The sequence below is a fragment of the Atractosteus spatula genome, chromosome 27, assembly GCF_055471065.1.
Source record: "Atractosteus spatula isolate fAtrSpa1 chromosome 27, fAtrSpa1.hap1, whole genome shotgun sequence".
Taxonomy (NCBI): domain Eukaryota; kingdom Metazoa; phylum Chordata; class Actinopteri; order Semionotiformes; family Lepisosteidae; genus Atractosteus; species Atractosteus spatula.
In genome coordinates, this window is record NC_142732.1 from 1,605,430 (window position 1) to 1,622,300 (window position 16,871).

The window sequence follows — 16,871 nt, forward strand, 5'->3', positions numbered from 1 at the left end:
CACATTTGACCATCAGTGTATAATTCTTCAAAACAGTATAAAAACGCACAGAAACAGATTATAACTATATTTTGAGTGTAAAGTGTCCACAGAATTAACAAGAGTTTTCCCCATCCAAGCACAGACAAAGTATAAATTCTGTAGGTCTGTTAAAGATTCACAAGTCAGAAAGCGAGTTCTTTACTGAATGATATGATTGCACACAACGAAAATGAAAAAAAAAGGGATAAGGTAATAAAAGGGAGAGCCACTGAACCACTGAATATCTATATTTTTTTATTCAGCAAAGCATATGCACATTTAACAAACTGCACAGAAACCCAATCGGCGAGAGATTGTCATTATTGGAACAGATCAGCGGTTATTAACATTTACAATCATGCAACAAGACAAGTGAAACAGCAACTATGACAGAGCTCCCTCTCTCGCACTCCTTCTTCCTCTGCCTGTCTGGATTAATTTAAAGAACACAGGTCAGGCCTCCCCTAAATAAACACAGCAAAACACAGCGGACCCATCACACCCTTCAATGGTGAAACAGCATTTACACCAAATATTCAAATCAAACTAAAATAGAAAAATAAAAGATCAATGTGATCTGAATGTGAGCTGCATGCCAAGATTTACGTTATTTAGAATCATTTTGACTTATGTAACACCGAACGATCTTGCTGTCAGAAATCATACTTCACATTCAACAAATCTTGTAGGGTGGAAAAACTGAAATGATAGCCCTGTGGAATCAAGAATCACATTGTGGGCTGCTAGTGGTAAACTAGGTTTGCAGACTTAGAAATGAGTCGTGTTTAGCTCCTAATGTTTACAGCGCCTCTCTAGATGTCAAACTCTCGCTTTCAAGCTGATTACTGCTTGAGCAGACAGAGCTGATGCAAACAGGAGAAGGTCAGCACATCCATACGGGTCGTCTATTTTAATGTCTCCACTACCCATTTGTTTTTTGTTTTTTTATCAACACCACCTTTAAAAGAAACACCCAATGCCCTGCTCTTATCTTATCCTGGGATAACTGAGTGATCATCATGTCGGGCTGATTAAGTATTGTTTTGATTAAGTATTGTTCACATATGGAAAACAGGCAGTACTGGTAGAACCGGACAGAGCACACAGTACTATACTTGGGCGACAATGAAAAGAAATGTGGATTTTGGGGAGTGGGAATGATCTGGAAAACTGAGAACAGAAGAAAAAAAAAGTGACCAAAAGATTTAGAGGAAAAATGTATTGCATTTTAATGCACTGAATTTGCATTAAAGTTTAAATTTTAAAGGTGCTTTTAAATCAGGAATGAGTGGTAATAATAGAAAGAGACCAGCATTTTTCTTAAATTGTCCCAGCTAAGACAGCGTGTACTGCGGTTTCAAAATGTCCTTTCCACTTATTGAACACCAGTGACTTGGTATGTTTTGTAATAAGTTTTCTCCATCTTATGGTCATTCTGCATAAGTCTATGTTACTGGATAATGAGAACATATTCACTCATCTGAATAATGAAAGCAAACAGCATCTCTTTAAGGTATTCTTGACATTGTATAATTAGAAGCTGTGACAAAGAATGAAAGTGTTAGCTATTGCCTATTACTATCAATTACAGACCTGTCTCCTGCAGCCTGGAGCTGGATTGATTGCAATGTGTATTCCGAGGAGCAAAAGAGAAAGGATATAAAATGAAGATCTATGTAAGAAACATTCCATTAAAAGTTAATTTTCTAAAGTTGAAACTTCTGAACTAAAACTGATGTAATAAAAATCTCTAAGAGAATCAGGCACCCATGTCATCAAATCCAAGCAAACAAATATTAAATTGCAGTTTCTATCAAAGAAACCTTGTCCACGTTTGTATATAAAGCATGAGATTAAGTGGAAAAAAACATACAAATTTAAAAAGCTGCTATTATTTTTTAATTTTTGCAGTTATTATTGTGATCTTGAACACCATCCAAAAAGCAGCCCAGCTTTACACAATGTAGAATTTTGGCATCTTCAAACATTTTTGCCCATTTGTGGAGCTACTGTAATTACTAAAGTACCCACAAAAAGTTCAGCTTTCATATTGCACTCTGGAACCACGGGTTTTCCCAATTTTATGTAGTAGAGAAATGTTTTTTATAAATACACTTGAAGCAGGTAAACAAAAGGAGGCATTTCTCTCACATTGGATAATTAATGTTTTATTGAGGAAGATATTCGGTCAGCTTCTCTGACTTGCAAACACTTTTCAAACTAAAGGGCTATTTACAAGGCCAGAACATTGCTGTTTAGCGTGCAAGGCATTGGAGCTTCTGAGCTGTAGGGTGCACAAACCAGCACCCCAGCTGGTTCCCAAACAAAGCAATGACAAATGCCAGTTCCCTGATGGCACTCTTTGAACAATTAGACTTAAAAGCTTGGTGCAACTTTAAAGGAATACATCATTTTTGTTTTAATAAATTGAAGGAACTGCAACACTCAATTCACAACTTCATGAATAAATGATACAACTTCTGCCCACATCTCATCAACGGTCTCTTGAAAGAGAAGTTAAAACTTCCAACACCTCGTTTTATGGTAATTTCCTTACATGACCTGTTTGACAAACTATCACAGCCAACTTGTTTGTTGGTCTTAAACAGCCGTTCCAGCACAAAGTTTTATTTACGTTTTAAAACATGGGGATGGGGGTTGAGATTCTGGGTTTGAGGCCAATTATGTAATAAACTTAATGGGTATAATAGTGCTGTTTCTCTCATCAAGCTTCAGGTTCTAAGGATACTGATACTGAAAATTAAATCAAATGCATTGTAATCAACTGTTAAAATAAATATATATACACATCCTAAAAACTTAACATTAATTAAGCAACTAAGTACAACAAAGTTATCAGACGCGGAGGCCCTCCAGTTTGACACCCCTCTTTAAAATCATACCCAAATCTGGGATAGAATTTGGTGCAAAAACTTCAAGCACCAGCCCTGGATCCTTACTCAAACATACAGCAATCGCAAGCAAATGAAATTCTGCCAGCAACAGAAGCAGAACTCTCTGAGAACTGCAGATTCTAGAAATGTAAATTAATGTGTCTGGGATGTCTTGTCACAACTTATTAGATTAGTCTGGATTTCTTAACCGATGTAAGGCTCTAAATTGCAGGAGGTAAAGGTCTAGCAAGCTAAAAGCCAAACCTAACATGGAAAGCAGAATCTGCCCCAAAACCTAATTTTGAAAAGAAATCACCATCTTCAATTATATGGTAATATAGCACAACACAAGAGATGTTAACTTTAAAAATTACACTCAGTCATGTCTTAGAGTAAAAACTACCACAGTCCATTAAGGGATTGTGCAGAAAAAAAAATTCATCTGAAGTGTCTATACTGTTTCTGATAAAACCACCTTTACAGCTAAAAATTGCTGACTGTGAGGACGTCAATAAATGTAAAATAAAAAGAAGACAATACTGACAAAAATTATACATATATTTTAAACCAAGACACAGTCCTCTAATGAGGGATCTCAATTTAACTGTTCTGACACATTTGACTGTGTAATAAAAAAAACCATCTTATTTTCAAGACAAAAGGCAAATAGTCAAAAATACAGTCTCCAGGTGGAGGAAGACTGAGGCACGCTGGTTAGGTAGTGTTATACTACTCCCTTCAACACCTGTCCTAGGGACATACACAAAAATGTCAGCTTCCAATGTACTTACAGTTTCACTCAAAAGCATTCATTAAAATACAGAAGACAGAAGCGAGGGGGCAAATATAAAATTATCTAGCAGGTGGGTAACACCATCTCACAGGAGTGAGCAGAGCAGGGCAGCTGTGCCAGTTTCTCATACTACTGTACAAAGAGAAGATTGTTGTATTAGCTAACAAGGTCTCAAGTTCCTAACGTAAGTTCTAAAAGTAATGTCGTATCACAGCTGGACTAAATGACAGAATTACTTCCATATTATTATATTGTTAACAGAAATAAAAGGTAAGTAAATAGTCTGATGAGGATAAGAAAGTTTTGAAAAAAGGGTGTTTAGTTAACTAATTCTGGAAACTATGGAGAAGCAAGAGACATCAAAAGAATGACAGGCAGCATTCTTCAGAGTTTAAGAAAGCTCAAATATAAAAAAACACAAAAGTCTACATTGAGGACAAGTGTATTGTTTCACTCAAAATATTAAATTTAGAATATTTTAAACCGGAACTGACACACACTGGATTCTCACATTTTCTCTTTAAGAGCTTGTGTCAATCATCTGCAGCTACTACCTCAGAATAGTACATTCAATTAAACTTGTTTTTGCTGTAATATGTCACCTTCTTTGAATCAAATGCAGCAAATGCGTTTAAAATTTAGATCAGTGTTGAAGTCATATTTGGATTTGTAAAAAATGATACCCTTAATGGAACCAAGCGATAAGCCAACAGTCCCTTGCAGGCTAGACAGTAAATGCAAAACCTTAATATGAAAAAAGTTACCAATGTTACACTTTCAACCTGCCTATGAATGGATGCAGTTCAACTGGCAATTCTTTTCAGGTCTGCAGAAAGGCCTATGGAAGTTGCATCATACAAGCATCTTTGCACAGTACACAACTATTTTATGGAAGCACCAGGAGGTTAAGAACAATTTACAGCACAGTTTGTATGTGTATGGGGGATTCAAATTAAAATAAATGGTCTTCTAGGTTAAGCTCTCAAAGATATGGACTGAGTTTTTTATCAAACCAACATAGATCAAAATTAGGTTTGTGTCTTCTTTGCTATAAGGAGGATTTGGGCCCATCTCACGAATGGGAAGAATTCCGCAGGCAGTCTTTTTCAGAGACGTTCAGAAGTGTTTGGATATCCATGCTGAATTGATTCATAAGTCTGTCAGAAGGCTTGTAGCATTTAGCTGCATGGTGGGGATTCTTAACTCAGACTGTCTGGGTGAGGCCTAGTCTGATAGCAAACATTGCAGCTCCAGTTTGATCCACAGAGCAGCTTCATAGGATCAGGGAGCAAGGAGGGGAGAAAAAAAGAAATCTTTACATGATTAAACAGCAGAAAATTCCTGTTTGAGGAGTTTAAAAAAAGAAAATGTAAATATTAATTCAAACCCAAAGGCTGCGGTGGGATAAACTTGGATAATGTTGTCTTGGAGAAACCCAAATCCCGATATTCACATTGCACAACTTCAGAATCAGACAAGGGCAGAACTGTCCTTTTTTTCAGGATGCATTCTTCAGTTTCCCAGGGCTCAGTTTCTTTAGACAACAACAATTAAAAAAGAAGAGAAGTATGTAGAAGTGCAATTCCCATTCACCACCTCTGGAATATCCACAGCTGTCCAACGTCAAGTCAGGCTTCATCAAAGATGGCACTGGCGCACCAGCTGACAACTTCTGCATTGAATTAAAGAACCCTACAAATATTTACACAGTAGATACAGGCACTTAAAATGTCTTTGGTTGGAGTAACCCAACGTTGCAGAAAAATGCATTCACAGAGCTTTTCACCCTTGTCTGGGTTCAGTAGGCAACTAGTAAAATCAGTTATCAGTTTTTTTAATTATTTTTCTTTTTAAGGTTCATTCTCATTTCAGATTTCCAATACTTCTTATCCTTCAGACAGAGCCACCTAAAATGAATGAACAAAAAGGAACAACGTTATTCATCTTGTTGAAGAGAAGTCACTTTGTCCTACTTATTTGACTTCTACATAGTTTACTCTCATAAGCGAGACAGAAGAGCTCCTAGTGAGTTCAAAGCAATCATATCACAGTTAAAAGCATTATAGAAGCCCACATGAGTGACAAACAGAATCACTTGGAAATGAGCCTTAATAACGTAGAAGCTTTTTAAACAAATGCAGCACATTAGTGATAAGGGTGTATATAAAGTATTCTTTTAAAATCATAAACAGCCCCCCCCCCCCCAAATCAAATGTAAGAAACACACTTTTGTAGCACATTATGTTGAACACTATGGGCTTTGACAACATCTAGGTGGTAATCATTAGTCGAACAAAATCTTCTAAATAATGCACGTCTGAAAATACATAAGATATTATATATCTTTCACTGGTATCATGGGGGAAGATTTAATCCTCTTTTAAAAGACTGTGTTATCTGTGCATCATTCATTCATAGCAAGACATCTGGAAACTGATTAGGGGAAAGGAGCTGGGCACATGTACGAAGGCCTGTTCACTGCTTCCACACGCTGGGCTCTTTCAAGCAAGGCAAGGCCTTTTCTCACAGGTGGAGCCTTGCTTGCCACACATTGTAAAAGCACTGCATGTGAGTGAGCAAAAGGTGATATTATTGAAGCCAAGATAAATTCACATATAGCGATATTAAAATATTTAAAAATTAAAGAAAACCCAAATTAAGCTAAAAAATAAGAACAGCCTTGTTTGTTGAAAGTCACGTCAAAAGATGTGCAACATTTTCACCAATCAGAATAGAGAGTTCAGCATCTACACTCAGTCCATTTTTAAAAGGACTGGACTGACACTGGGAATACCCAGTTCCTCAGGCATTTTATCTCCTGGGTAATCTCTCTGTTCTCTGTATTTGAAACTTCAGAAAGTCTTTGCATGAAGGTGGCTCAAAGCCCAGTGTGAAATCAGATCTAAATAAAAGAAATTTTCAAACAGGCATAACAAGATTATATAACAGGAGTGAAAGCATTTGAGGAATGTGCTTTTTCAAGGCTGCAGCAATACCCCTATAGTGCATTGTAAACATTGCTTGTGCAAAAGACTTTATAGATCGGAATATAACCTTAGAGATAAAGTCTCAAAAGAGCTGTGCTTGACAACTGTCCCTACACCATCACTGGTTTATTTCTCCGAGATGTTACATAAGAAGGGTTACAAACAAAAGGAAGCCGTTCAGCACCACGACTGATGCAGCCTTTTAAAACGTGTGAGCTGTAAAAGATTTATAATAAATAATAATAATAATAATAATCTTTATTTCATAGAGCGCCTCTCACAGCATTTTACAGTAAGGAAAAAAGGAGGAGAATTTGAACAATTAAAAACGAAGGTTTCCAATGCCGCAGAAGATGCAAAGGGGCAGACACAGACATCAATTTATGAAAAGCCTTTCTGAAAACGTCTGGATTTGAAAGTGTTCAGCGAAGGCGGCTCTCTGATATGGTTTGGGGTATAAGAGAAGGCCCTGTCACCTACAGCATGTAGACGGGCTTGGGGGACAAACAGGAAACCAGAGGTGGTGAGTAGGAAGATACTGTAAGTCAGACAGGTGCTGAAGTGCCAAGCCATGTAGAGCCTCCTTATAAGTGAGCATGAGGATTTCAAAGTCAACTCGAAACTTGATAGGAAACTAGTCCAATGACAGCGGGACAAATCTGTGGTATGGCGAACACCACCTCATAATGCTATTTTTTGTTTTTAAAATTTGTTAAAAATTAGGAGATGAAAGATCCTAATTTGGAGAAAAAAGTCCTACGTATAAGTTTAAAATTTTCTTTTTTATCTCATGGCACCAGGATATTGCTGTACAGAGCTAACAATCTTAGTTAAAGACTGTCTAAGTTAAAGCACACGTATGCTTGGGAACTTGATGCACTGTTGTTACAGTGAAAAGCAGAACTCCATACTTCACATTAACATTTAAGCTCACAGTCACAACCCTACCCACACCGTTTATTGTCCTTGATGCGTGAAGAAGCACAAACCAAAAGAGGCAGAATATTCAAGGAAGACATTTAATCGCAGTTACCTTTTCAGGGCAGAAGTCTGCACTACTCTGACGTAATTTTCCTGGCCGGCCTTTGATGACTGCATAGCAGAACATTGTGATCACCATCACGAACAGGAAGTAACTGGTGTGCATGAGATGCAGGTTTATCAGCGAGCGATCATCCTGAGAAGAGACAAACAAAGAACTGAAGCTCTATGGGAACAGCCGACAACAGCTTAAGTTCATGACACAAGCAGCAGAGAACGAAGCAGTGAATGATTCCTCTCTAGCAACAAATTTAAAAAGTTCACTGCCACAAAAATGAATCATTAAAACATTATTCAGGATCTCTAAGATCTCCAAAACATTTACACAAAGACTGTCAACTTTGTAACTGACTGTGGAAGCTGCATATTGATATTCATGGACAATAAATAAGCTTACATTTTGACAATGGTCAAACCTGAGCGTTTGTTTTAGGTATATTAGTCTCAATACAATATACACTTAAAAGCAATACTAGCCATCTTCAAGCAGGCATCAAACAAACTTTGGACTGAAAAGCAAATACACACACACACCTAATACAATAGAAACAGGCTCTCTTTTAACTTCCTACAATAATGATCAATATGCAATTATGTAAAACTTTATATAAAAAATGATTTTTAACACAGATTTACAGTACGTTCAATAAACTACACATACTTAAAGTTTATTTACAAAAAAGTAACAACATGTAATGACATGACTGCTAGAATACTGCAACATCTTGTGGCAAATTAGTTTGATATATTAGGAATTATAGTCAAGTATATAGATTTGATATTTTATGGTGGGTATGAGTAATAAAAAGCACTTTAGCATGCCTTCAACAACTATATTGATATACAATAATTAAAATATCCATCCATTTTCTATCCACTTAATGTGCAATTCAGGGAGCAAGGCAGCACAGACCCCGGACAGGACAAGAGTCCCCTGCAGGACAAACAGACACGCACTCTCACACCAGAGCCAATTAACCTACCACTACGTCTTTGTATTGTGGAAGGAAACCAGGGCACCCAGAGAAAATCCAAAGGAATACTGGGCAGAAGACACAAACTCCGAACAGACAGCACCGCAGGTCCGGAATTGAACCCAGGGCCCCGGTGCCGTGAGGAAGCAATGCCAACCACTGTGCCACTGTGCTGCTTATTAATTACTTGAAAATGCTCTATAATTTTACATATGTACATCTATCACATCAATTTCCCTACGGGATTAATAAAGTATTATCTATCTATCTACAACCATAAACTAGATTCAACTGACTGCAAGGTCATCTAACCATTCTCACCCAGATGTTCAGCTAATACTGACTGACACTCTGATGATCAGACAACACGTAGAAAGCTACTGTGTTGTCAGCTCTTCACTTTCATCACACAGTATTCCATTTGTTTAAACTCCCATTCAATAACGTGCTTCTGCCACAGCCAAAATCTTATTAAATAAAAGAAGCTTACAACTGTAATAAAACGTGTGGCCCCTCACACTGAAAAGGAATTGAATTTCTAAAGAAAGACGCATGGGTTTTAATCACATTGACACTGATGGAAAATATATTCTGCTAGTCCAAAGCGTAGTTGACTGAAAGTGAAGGTTTTCGCTGTTATTACTGCTGCAGCTTTCTTGAAAGTGGGGCATATTTCATTTATTTACTGGACTGCACCAGTCAAAAAAAAACCAATAAGACTGCCAGGTGCTGCCCCTTTCCTAATTGAATCACTGCCCTTTCTGCTGCACAGGGAAAGCTGATTACAGGATGTTTTGATAATTTCAGTGTGGTTCAAGAACACTGCAACTACTAGTTAAAACACGAGGAGAGGATTTGATCCTTGGGAAACATTAGAAATCACAGTCCAAAAACAGCTCATACTGCTCTGGTGTCTCTTAACAGTCTACCCCCTGGTGTGTGGCACTGAATAAAATAGTGTTTCTTTAAAGCAAACTGATATACTCACGTCTGGGACAATGACAGTGAGCTTGGGGTTTAAAGCATGATACACCTTTCCCACAGCTCCCTTGTAACACCAGAAGGGGTTGTAGTCCTGCGAGTATTTGGTGTTAGAGTCTCTGGCTGTGGTGAAGATCTTGTACCAGGATGTGGCATTGGTGTAGGTCTCAGGAACACAGTGTGGTGGCTGCCTGCAAAGCAAGAATAACAATTACTTAAAAACAGGAAAAGAAACAGCGTGATAACCGATTTATAGATGACCATTACACAGATATGCATTTGATGGATGGGAAATTAGGAGTTCAAACATCCTTCCATCTTCTAACAGCTTTATCCAATTACAGGAGAGCCGGGACCTATCCCGGCAAGCAATGGGCGCAAGGCAGGGCAGACCCTGGATGAGCTGCCAGTCCATCGCAGGGCACACACAGACAGACACGCCCACTCACACCACACCAATTTACTCTGCAAACATGGTTAGCAAACGGTTAATAAATAACAGCATAAAAGCACATGAATGCTAAGTAGTGTTTGGTGCCCAAAGAAAGGTTTATAAAACATTGTACCAGCTGGCTACAAGCCAGTAATTAAAAGGGTTTTAAGGAAAGCTTTCTTTCTTTGGAAAAAAAAAAAGATCTTTGAGCGAAAGCATGCAGCCTCCAACCAAATATGTTACAATCTTAGCCTGCTGTGTCTGCGTGGGAGTGCAGGCGGCCTCCGCAGAGCACCGTGAGGACTCACACTGTGACTGGGAAGACGTTGCTGGCTGCTGTGATGGTCATGCAGCTGATGAACACCATCTGCTCACAGTGCCCATGCAGAACGCAGTCATCCGAATTCCAGGACGCAGGAAGGGTGAAGGTGATGTTCATCTCTTCATGGGCTTCCCTGCCTAAGCAGACAAGACAAAAGAGAAACTTGTCAGGAACTACACCAACTCACACACTCCAAGAACCTTTCAGAAACACCATTCAGACTTAAAAGCTCTGTCCACGATCATCACTTTAACAGCTGACCCCACAGTCTTTTGACCCACATGGCACAAGGGCTAGCACATTGAAGGAAAGCACTCAAAGCAGACACCTCCAATATATCCATCTTTAGTGCAGGGTTATGGCTGTCCCTTCATGCTTTCTTTCTTGTGGGTCTGACTGAATAATATTCACAACACAGAAATGGCTGCGAGAGGCTGCAAATACCAATTTGTCCAGATGTCTGCCAAGAAAAAAGCAGCAGCTTATGAAATTGACCAAATTATTTTAGTACTTACCAAAAGCTTAAATATAAGAAAGGTTACAAAGGAGAGGAGGCAATTCAGTTCATCCAGTGTGTTTGTTACCTAACTCCTCCAGCAGTTTCTCAAAAAAAAAAGCTGAAGATGCGCTTTTAACAGCACTGCTAGCTCCAGACCCCTGAAGCCCTTTGTGCAAAAAAGGGCCTCTTGGTTTCAGTTTTAAAAGCACTTCTTCATAGTGTCCAACTGGGTCCTCTGGTCTGCATTCACTGTTGATTCTGGGGACATCTGCAGGGCTGACTTTGTTAATGCCTTTGAGGAATTTGAATACTCGGATCATATCTCGTAATCTTGTAACCAAGACAAAAAGAGTTCTTTCAGCTTGTCAAGGTGGGGCGTTCCTTTGAGCCCAGGAATGTATTTGTTCAATTTTCCTCAGCCTGATTCTAGAACAGGAGTATATTTTTTGTAAGGTGAAAACCAAACCTGTACACAGTTCTAACTGTGATCCTCCTAGTACACAGTTTTATTTTACCACGGCAATCCTGGATTTAAACTGGAGGTGCACACTCTGGGGCTCACCTGAAAGGCCGACCTGCTGACCCAGCACTGTGGCGTAGAGATGGGTGATGTTGCGGGAGTAACCCCCGAACGGGCGCAGGGGGTCGAGCGTGAGGGTGATGGGGACGGAGATGTTGATGGGACCCGAGTCCTCCAGCAGGGGGGGGGCCTGGGTGTTGAGCCGGGCCTGGCCGCTGGTCACGGTGCTCTCCGGCGTAGTCGACTCATTCAGTCCATGCTTCAGGGTCTCGTTCTCCGAGATACAGAAATCCAGCTCGTTGAAGCGCAGCAGGAAGGTGTTCCAGTCCTTGCAAATTTAAAAGGCATAAATGCTGAAACATGTTTGAGCTCTCCAGTTTGCTAGTGCGCGCCTGCTTTTCGATCCACGCAGATCACAGTTCAACAACGCTCTCACTGTCACAATTTTAAAGGGCATGATCATTTGATTTTTACTTTCATTTGAAACTTAAATTTAAATCAATGCTTTTCCTCCTAAAACGTCTCACAGGGTTTTAAACATACATGGAAATTAACAATCTGGCTCAGCAAAAAGTATACGGAGCATCAAAATAAACACTCAATTTCTGCATGCATGTTTTCTGAAAAATAGAGCAGACAGATTTTGGATACTGAATCAATGGATCAAGTGTCATTTGGCTTAACTGATCACTCACGACTAACTTGAGTGACTTTGAATAAGCAATTAACAACCTCATTAGTGAAAGCTGATTGGGGACATGTAATGAAATGAATTAACCTGTTGAACTTCAAGCATTTTGGATCAATACAGAAAGCAATCCACATGCCTGGCTTATCAAGAGAACGATACCTTTGTGCCACAGGCATGCTGGGGGTTGGAATAAGTAGGAGCACTACTGGCATATTCCAAGCCAGCAATTTCTATCATTGCAACATGTTACAGCCAAATAAAGTCTAGCAGTGAAACTGTATGAGATGTCGCAACACTCTGCTGAGATTGACATTTCCATGCTCTGAGTCACTTTTTCACATTCCGCCACATCGGGAACGCCAGGTAGCCACAGCTGATTGAAGGTAACCTAACAGGACATCGCTACACTGATCAACACTGGGGACCTCACTTGCAGCCCATCCTGTGGGCTCACCCCGATGCGACAACGTGCCAGCAGCACAAAGGCACGCTCTCATGCTGCTCCTGGAGCAACAGCAGAATTGGAAGACGAGAATGTGACAGTTATGCTGTGGATACTCTTCTTGCTAGACTTCAGTCCGACTGAACATCTGTGGGACAAGCTGGGACAATATGTGGCATCAAGGGTACAAAGGGCAATCAACAGGCATGTTCTTAAGGCTGTAAGAGGAATGAAGACAGTATATGCAACATAGTGCAAAACATACAAGACAGACATACAAGCTTGTATTGCTTCTGACTGTGGTCAAACATACTACTAGCCTGTGGATTTCAGAGTACACCATGTGTTAATCCATGCATCCATGTCCTAACCACTTCATCCAATTCATGTTTGCGGTGGAGCTGGAGCCTATCCTGGCAAGCAACGGGGACAAGGCAGGATACACCCTGGATGGGACACCAGTCTATCACAGGGCACACCCAGACACAAACACGCACACTCATACCAGGGCCTATTTTCACACAAACTCCACAGAAATAACACCCCAGGAATTGAACTAAGGGCCCCAGCGCTGTGAGGAAACAATGTTAATCCCTGCTCCACTGAGCTTCCCGCTATGTTAATGACAAACATTTATCAGCATAGCAAATTTGCCTTTATCAAACTGGAAGTGCACCAACGACAAAAAGCTGATAGTGCTTTGCATTTTTTTTCATTCAAAGGTTATGTATCTATTAAAGCTCAGAATAATTTGTGTATAGTGGATCTGTCATATGTTGGACGATAACTGATAACTTCCAAGGTTCAAATGTTAACGTTCTGATAAAAAAAAAGGGCCAATCTGGGGACTGATTAGTTATAGAAGTCACTCTGCAGCCGGTTTCTTGAGTGTGCATCACATCAGCGAGGTAACGTGGTTTTGTAACCGTTTTTTGACACTTTCAGCTTGAAAGCTCTTTAATATTGCCGTGAAGAATTCTGTGAATTCCGAAGGAGAAAAAAAAAACAATCCGTTCCTTGAGCCAGAATGTGCTAGTACAAGTGGCGCTGCCTGGGTCTGATCTGGCAATCTCCCAGCTCTGGGCCCTGTTCTGTACTCCCAGGCACAGGCCCATGCCAAAAGAACCAGCGAGAATCCCTACAAACCACTTTTACATCCTTTTATTTAATCTGAAAAGATGTCTAGCATCTACCTTTAGCAAGAGGAGCTCAGTAACAAGTGAACTTAGACAAGAGTATGCAACCAATTAAAATAAAACTGACAGTGAATCATTTATTGCTAAATATGCCAATGAATGTTTACTGAAGAAGCAACGGGGAATCCTCCCACCTCAGTCATCTCTGGGGATTTGATCTCCTTAATTTTGAAGAAGTAGCCGATAGTGAGGAAGGCAATGGCCACAGCGCTTACACTGACCATAAAAATGACCAGTGGAGGCCGGCTACTGATGTAGGTCTTCAGATTCTCCAGGGGATTGATGCTGAGCATTGCTCCTGTCAAATACACCTGCAAACACAAAGACAGTCAGTTCACACCAGTGCTCACCAAAGCAAAGCAGTAAAATAAACTGCTGCCTGTGAGGATCAAAGATCTTTCCAACCCGATAGCTCCCAATTTTATCACTAATGGCCACGATCTTTCTGATCTCTCTATCTGCATCCTCACAGAGGGGTTTCGGAACTCCTATTGCAGAAAGACATCTGAAACCCAAATTATCCAGAAACGTGGACCACTTCTTCCCCCTTTTCTTAACAACAGACTCATCTCCTTCGAAATCCATTTGCAGAATTCGGCTTTTCACACCTCTCCTCCTGTTCTCACTGAGTTTGGACACTCATTCTCACCTGCTTCATAACCGCCCCTACTTAACTACTCTGTCTTTTCTTCTCTGCCAGTTCCCCTCTCTCCGTTACACCTGATGAAGGCTCCACAGTCGAAACCTTGTCCTTCATTCCTTTACCTTTCGCCATGCAATGGAACCTGTTCCTTTACTGCCTACAAGGACAGATCCCACAAAATTCAGAATTTGCACTTAATTTACATGTTCTTACACGAGAGCTTCTTTGACTATTGTCTATTGTAAACTGACTGGACCAACTAAAATGAACTATTTACTGTTAAGATATACTGGATGGTGACAAAATTCACTGAAGACCTACAGTACAGAGCTCCGCTGCACAAATATTTACTTAAGGGGCCTGCTCTGCTGAAGAAAAAAAACATACTTTTCAAAGGAAAGGAAATGCACCTTCATGACTGAACATACAAGTGTGTGGTGGACATTGAAGAAACCACAGAAGCTTTAAATGTCAGATTTTCTGTCCAGTGGTAGTTGACTCTTAATCTGATCCTGAAGAGACTATTTTAACTCTAAACAGAATACATATCTCTGCAAATGGAGGATGGCTTTATACTACTACAGACATCCCTAAGCATTTGTAAGCAAATGCTGAGGAAACAATGCTAAAAAAACAAAACAATTAAGCAGCCACAGAATGCATTCTTTAAAAAAGAAAGCTTTCACTTGCAACAGCAACTGAACCACCCTGCAGAGCTGTCTGGTCAGTATAGTGGCAAAGCTACAGCAGAAAGGTACGCTAGACGCAGGAAATAGACAACAACTAAAACTACGCAAGACCATGAGGACACGGGTCCACACATCTTTATATACAGAAATAAAAGGACCCTTGAAAAATAGAAAAAATGGGTATAGGCATTACTGAAGAAAGACTGCCATCAAAATAAAACAAATGCTCAATAACATCTGTAAAACACAATAGCAGGCAGTCGTACTTCCTAGATTACTGCTCATTCTGTCTTGCACTATAACACCGGAGGGCCAAAGATTTTAACAGAAATAGCTTTGTATTTTAAAAAATACAAAACTCTTCGTTCACAGTAATTATTTCCACACACTAGGCACTGTGTGCAAACTTCCACGCGTGTCTTTCGCTCACAGTAAATAAAAAAGAATGACACCGAGGTGTGGGCTCATGTCAATAGCCTATATTAAAAGTCAACTGTCATAACACCCGTGGACTTGCCTTTCAGTCTGTCTTGCGATATATTTTCTTCCTAATGACAATTCAAAGCTACATTTCTAATTGTTTACTAAAAACAAACCACGCAAATCTCGCAGTAACTTCCTCAGGGCGCCACCCGATCAAAAGGTCTCCCGACAGCTGACGAAAACTACCGTTTACAAAGGCACAACTACAAAATGGCCAGGCTGCTCGCTTACTGTGGCGTACCTGCCTGCATTTAAATCCTATGTGATCTAAAAACCTCTGCTCATGTACACCGGCAAGGTGCCATCAACAACGTTGAAGCTCAAGACAAAACTGACCCCAGTCAAACAACTGCGCACGTCGCAATTAACACGTCAAGACACAAACGGAGACAGCAGCGAAGACGCGTATGATTTTCTTCCCCTGTGAGGAATGAGCACGTATGTGAATGTCACGCTTAGGGTTTGTTTTCGAGGGACTGCGACGCCACCAAAAAAAAACCAACAACAACAAGATATCAGTTTATCCATGAACTTTCCCGATCCATTTACGATTACGGGTATTATAACGGGTATTTGTAAAGCGCAGCAGTCAGTTGTTTTTATTTGTGCATAAGTGAAATACGTCATATTTATTATCTACAACATCCTGCATTTCCAGCTAGGTTGCTGACGAACACACAGCAGCCCGGCCTTATTTACTCCTTTAATGCATTTCAACAACCGTGGAGAGAGGGAAAAAAAAAAGTTTTTTTTTCCCCCCCTCCCAATTGGTGGGCTTATTCGAGCAGCGCATTTCAAACCGAACAGCTCGCAACCTCAAATACCTGTCGGAGGCGGATTTCTGATTTGCCATGAAGACAATTCCTCACCATTTTTCCTTCCTTGTGAGCCGCGGCTTGCGAGTCGATATTAGATCCGGAGAGTAAATTTCGGCCTCACGGGACAGTCGGAGCTTATAGCACTGGAAGGGCCGCTTGCCTCCTCTCCCATTATCTGCCCGTCCCTGCCAGCCTCGGTTCCTAGTTCACTTTCCTTTATTACTCAAGGATGTTGTTTTTACTCTTCTCGCACCAACTGCCTGGCGAGCCTTGCCTCTATTTACTGAGCTGACGGCTTCGTCGCCACTGCGCAGGCGTACGCCATCTCCGGCCCTATTCGCGAAACGCCTCTGCGGACTCTACGTAGGAATCGTCCCTTGTCGTCCCCCCGCACCGCTACGCCAAACCCGCGTCGCTTTAGTCAATTACACACGCCCCTCTTGT

General features: G+C 40.4%; 1 protein-coding gene across 1 annotated transcript; it reads right to left on the bottom strand.

The window, feature by feature from the left end:
• Nucleotides 1-2,173: 2,173 nt before the first annotated feature.
• Nucleotides 2,174-16,737, bottom strand: tmem248 (transmembrane protein 248). The gene is made up of 7 exons (XM_088906714.1): nt 16,479-16,737; nt 13,929-14,105; nt 11,508-11,793; nt 10,433-10,583; nt 9,699-9,882; nt 7,729-7,872; nt 2,174-5,615 (listed from the first exon to the last, which is right to left on the bottom strand). Exons 1-7 carry the CDS (start codon nt 16,479-16,481, stop codon nt 5,595-5,597), a joined length of 966 nt encoding a protein of 321 aa, XP_088762840.1. The 5' UTR covers nt 16,482-16,737; the 3' UTR covers nt 2,174-5,594.
• Between the last annotated feature and the right edge of the window lie 134 nt (nt 16,738-16,871).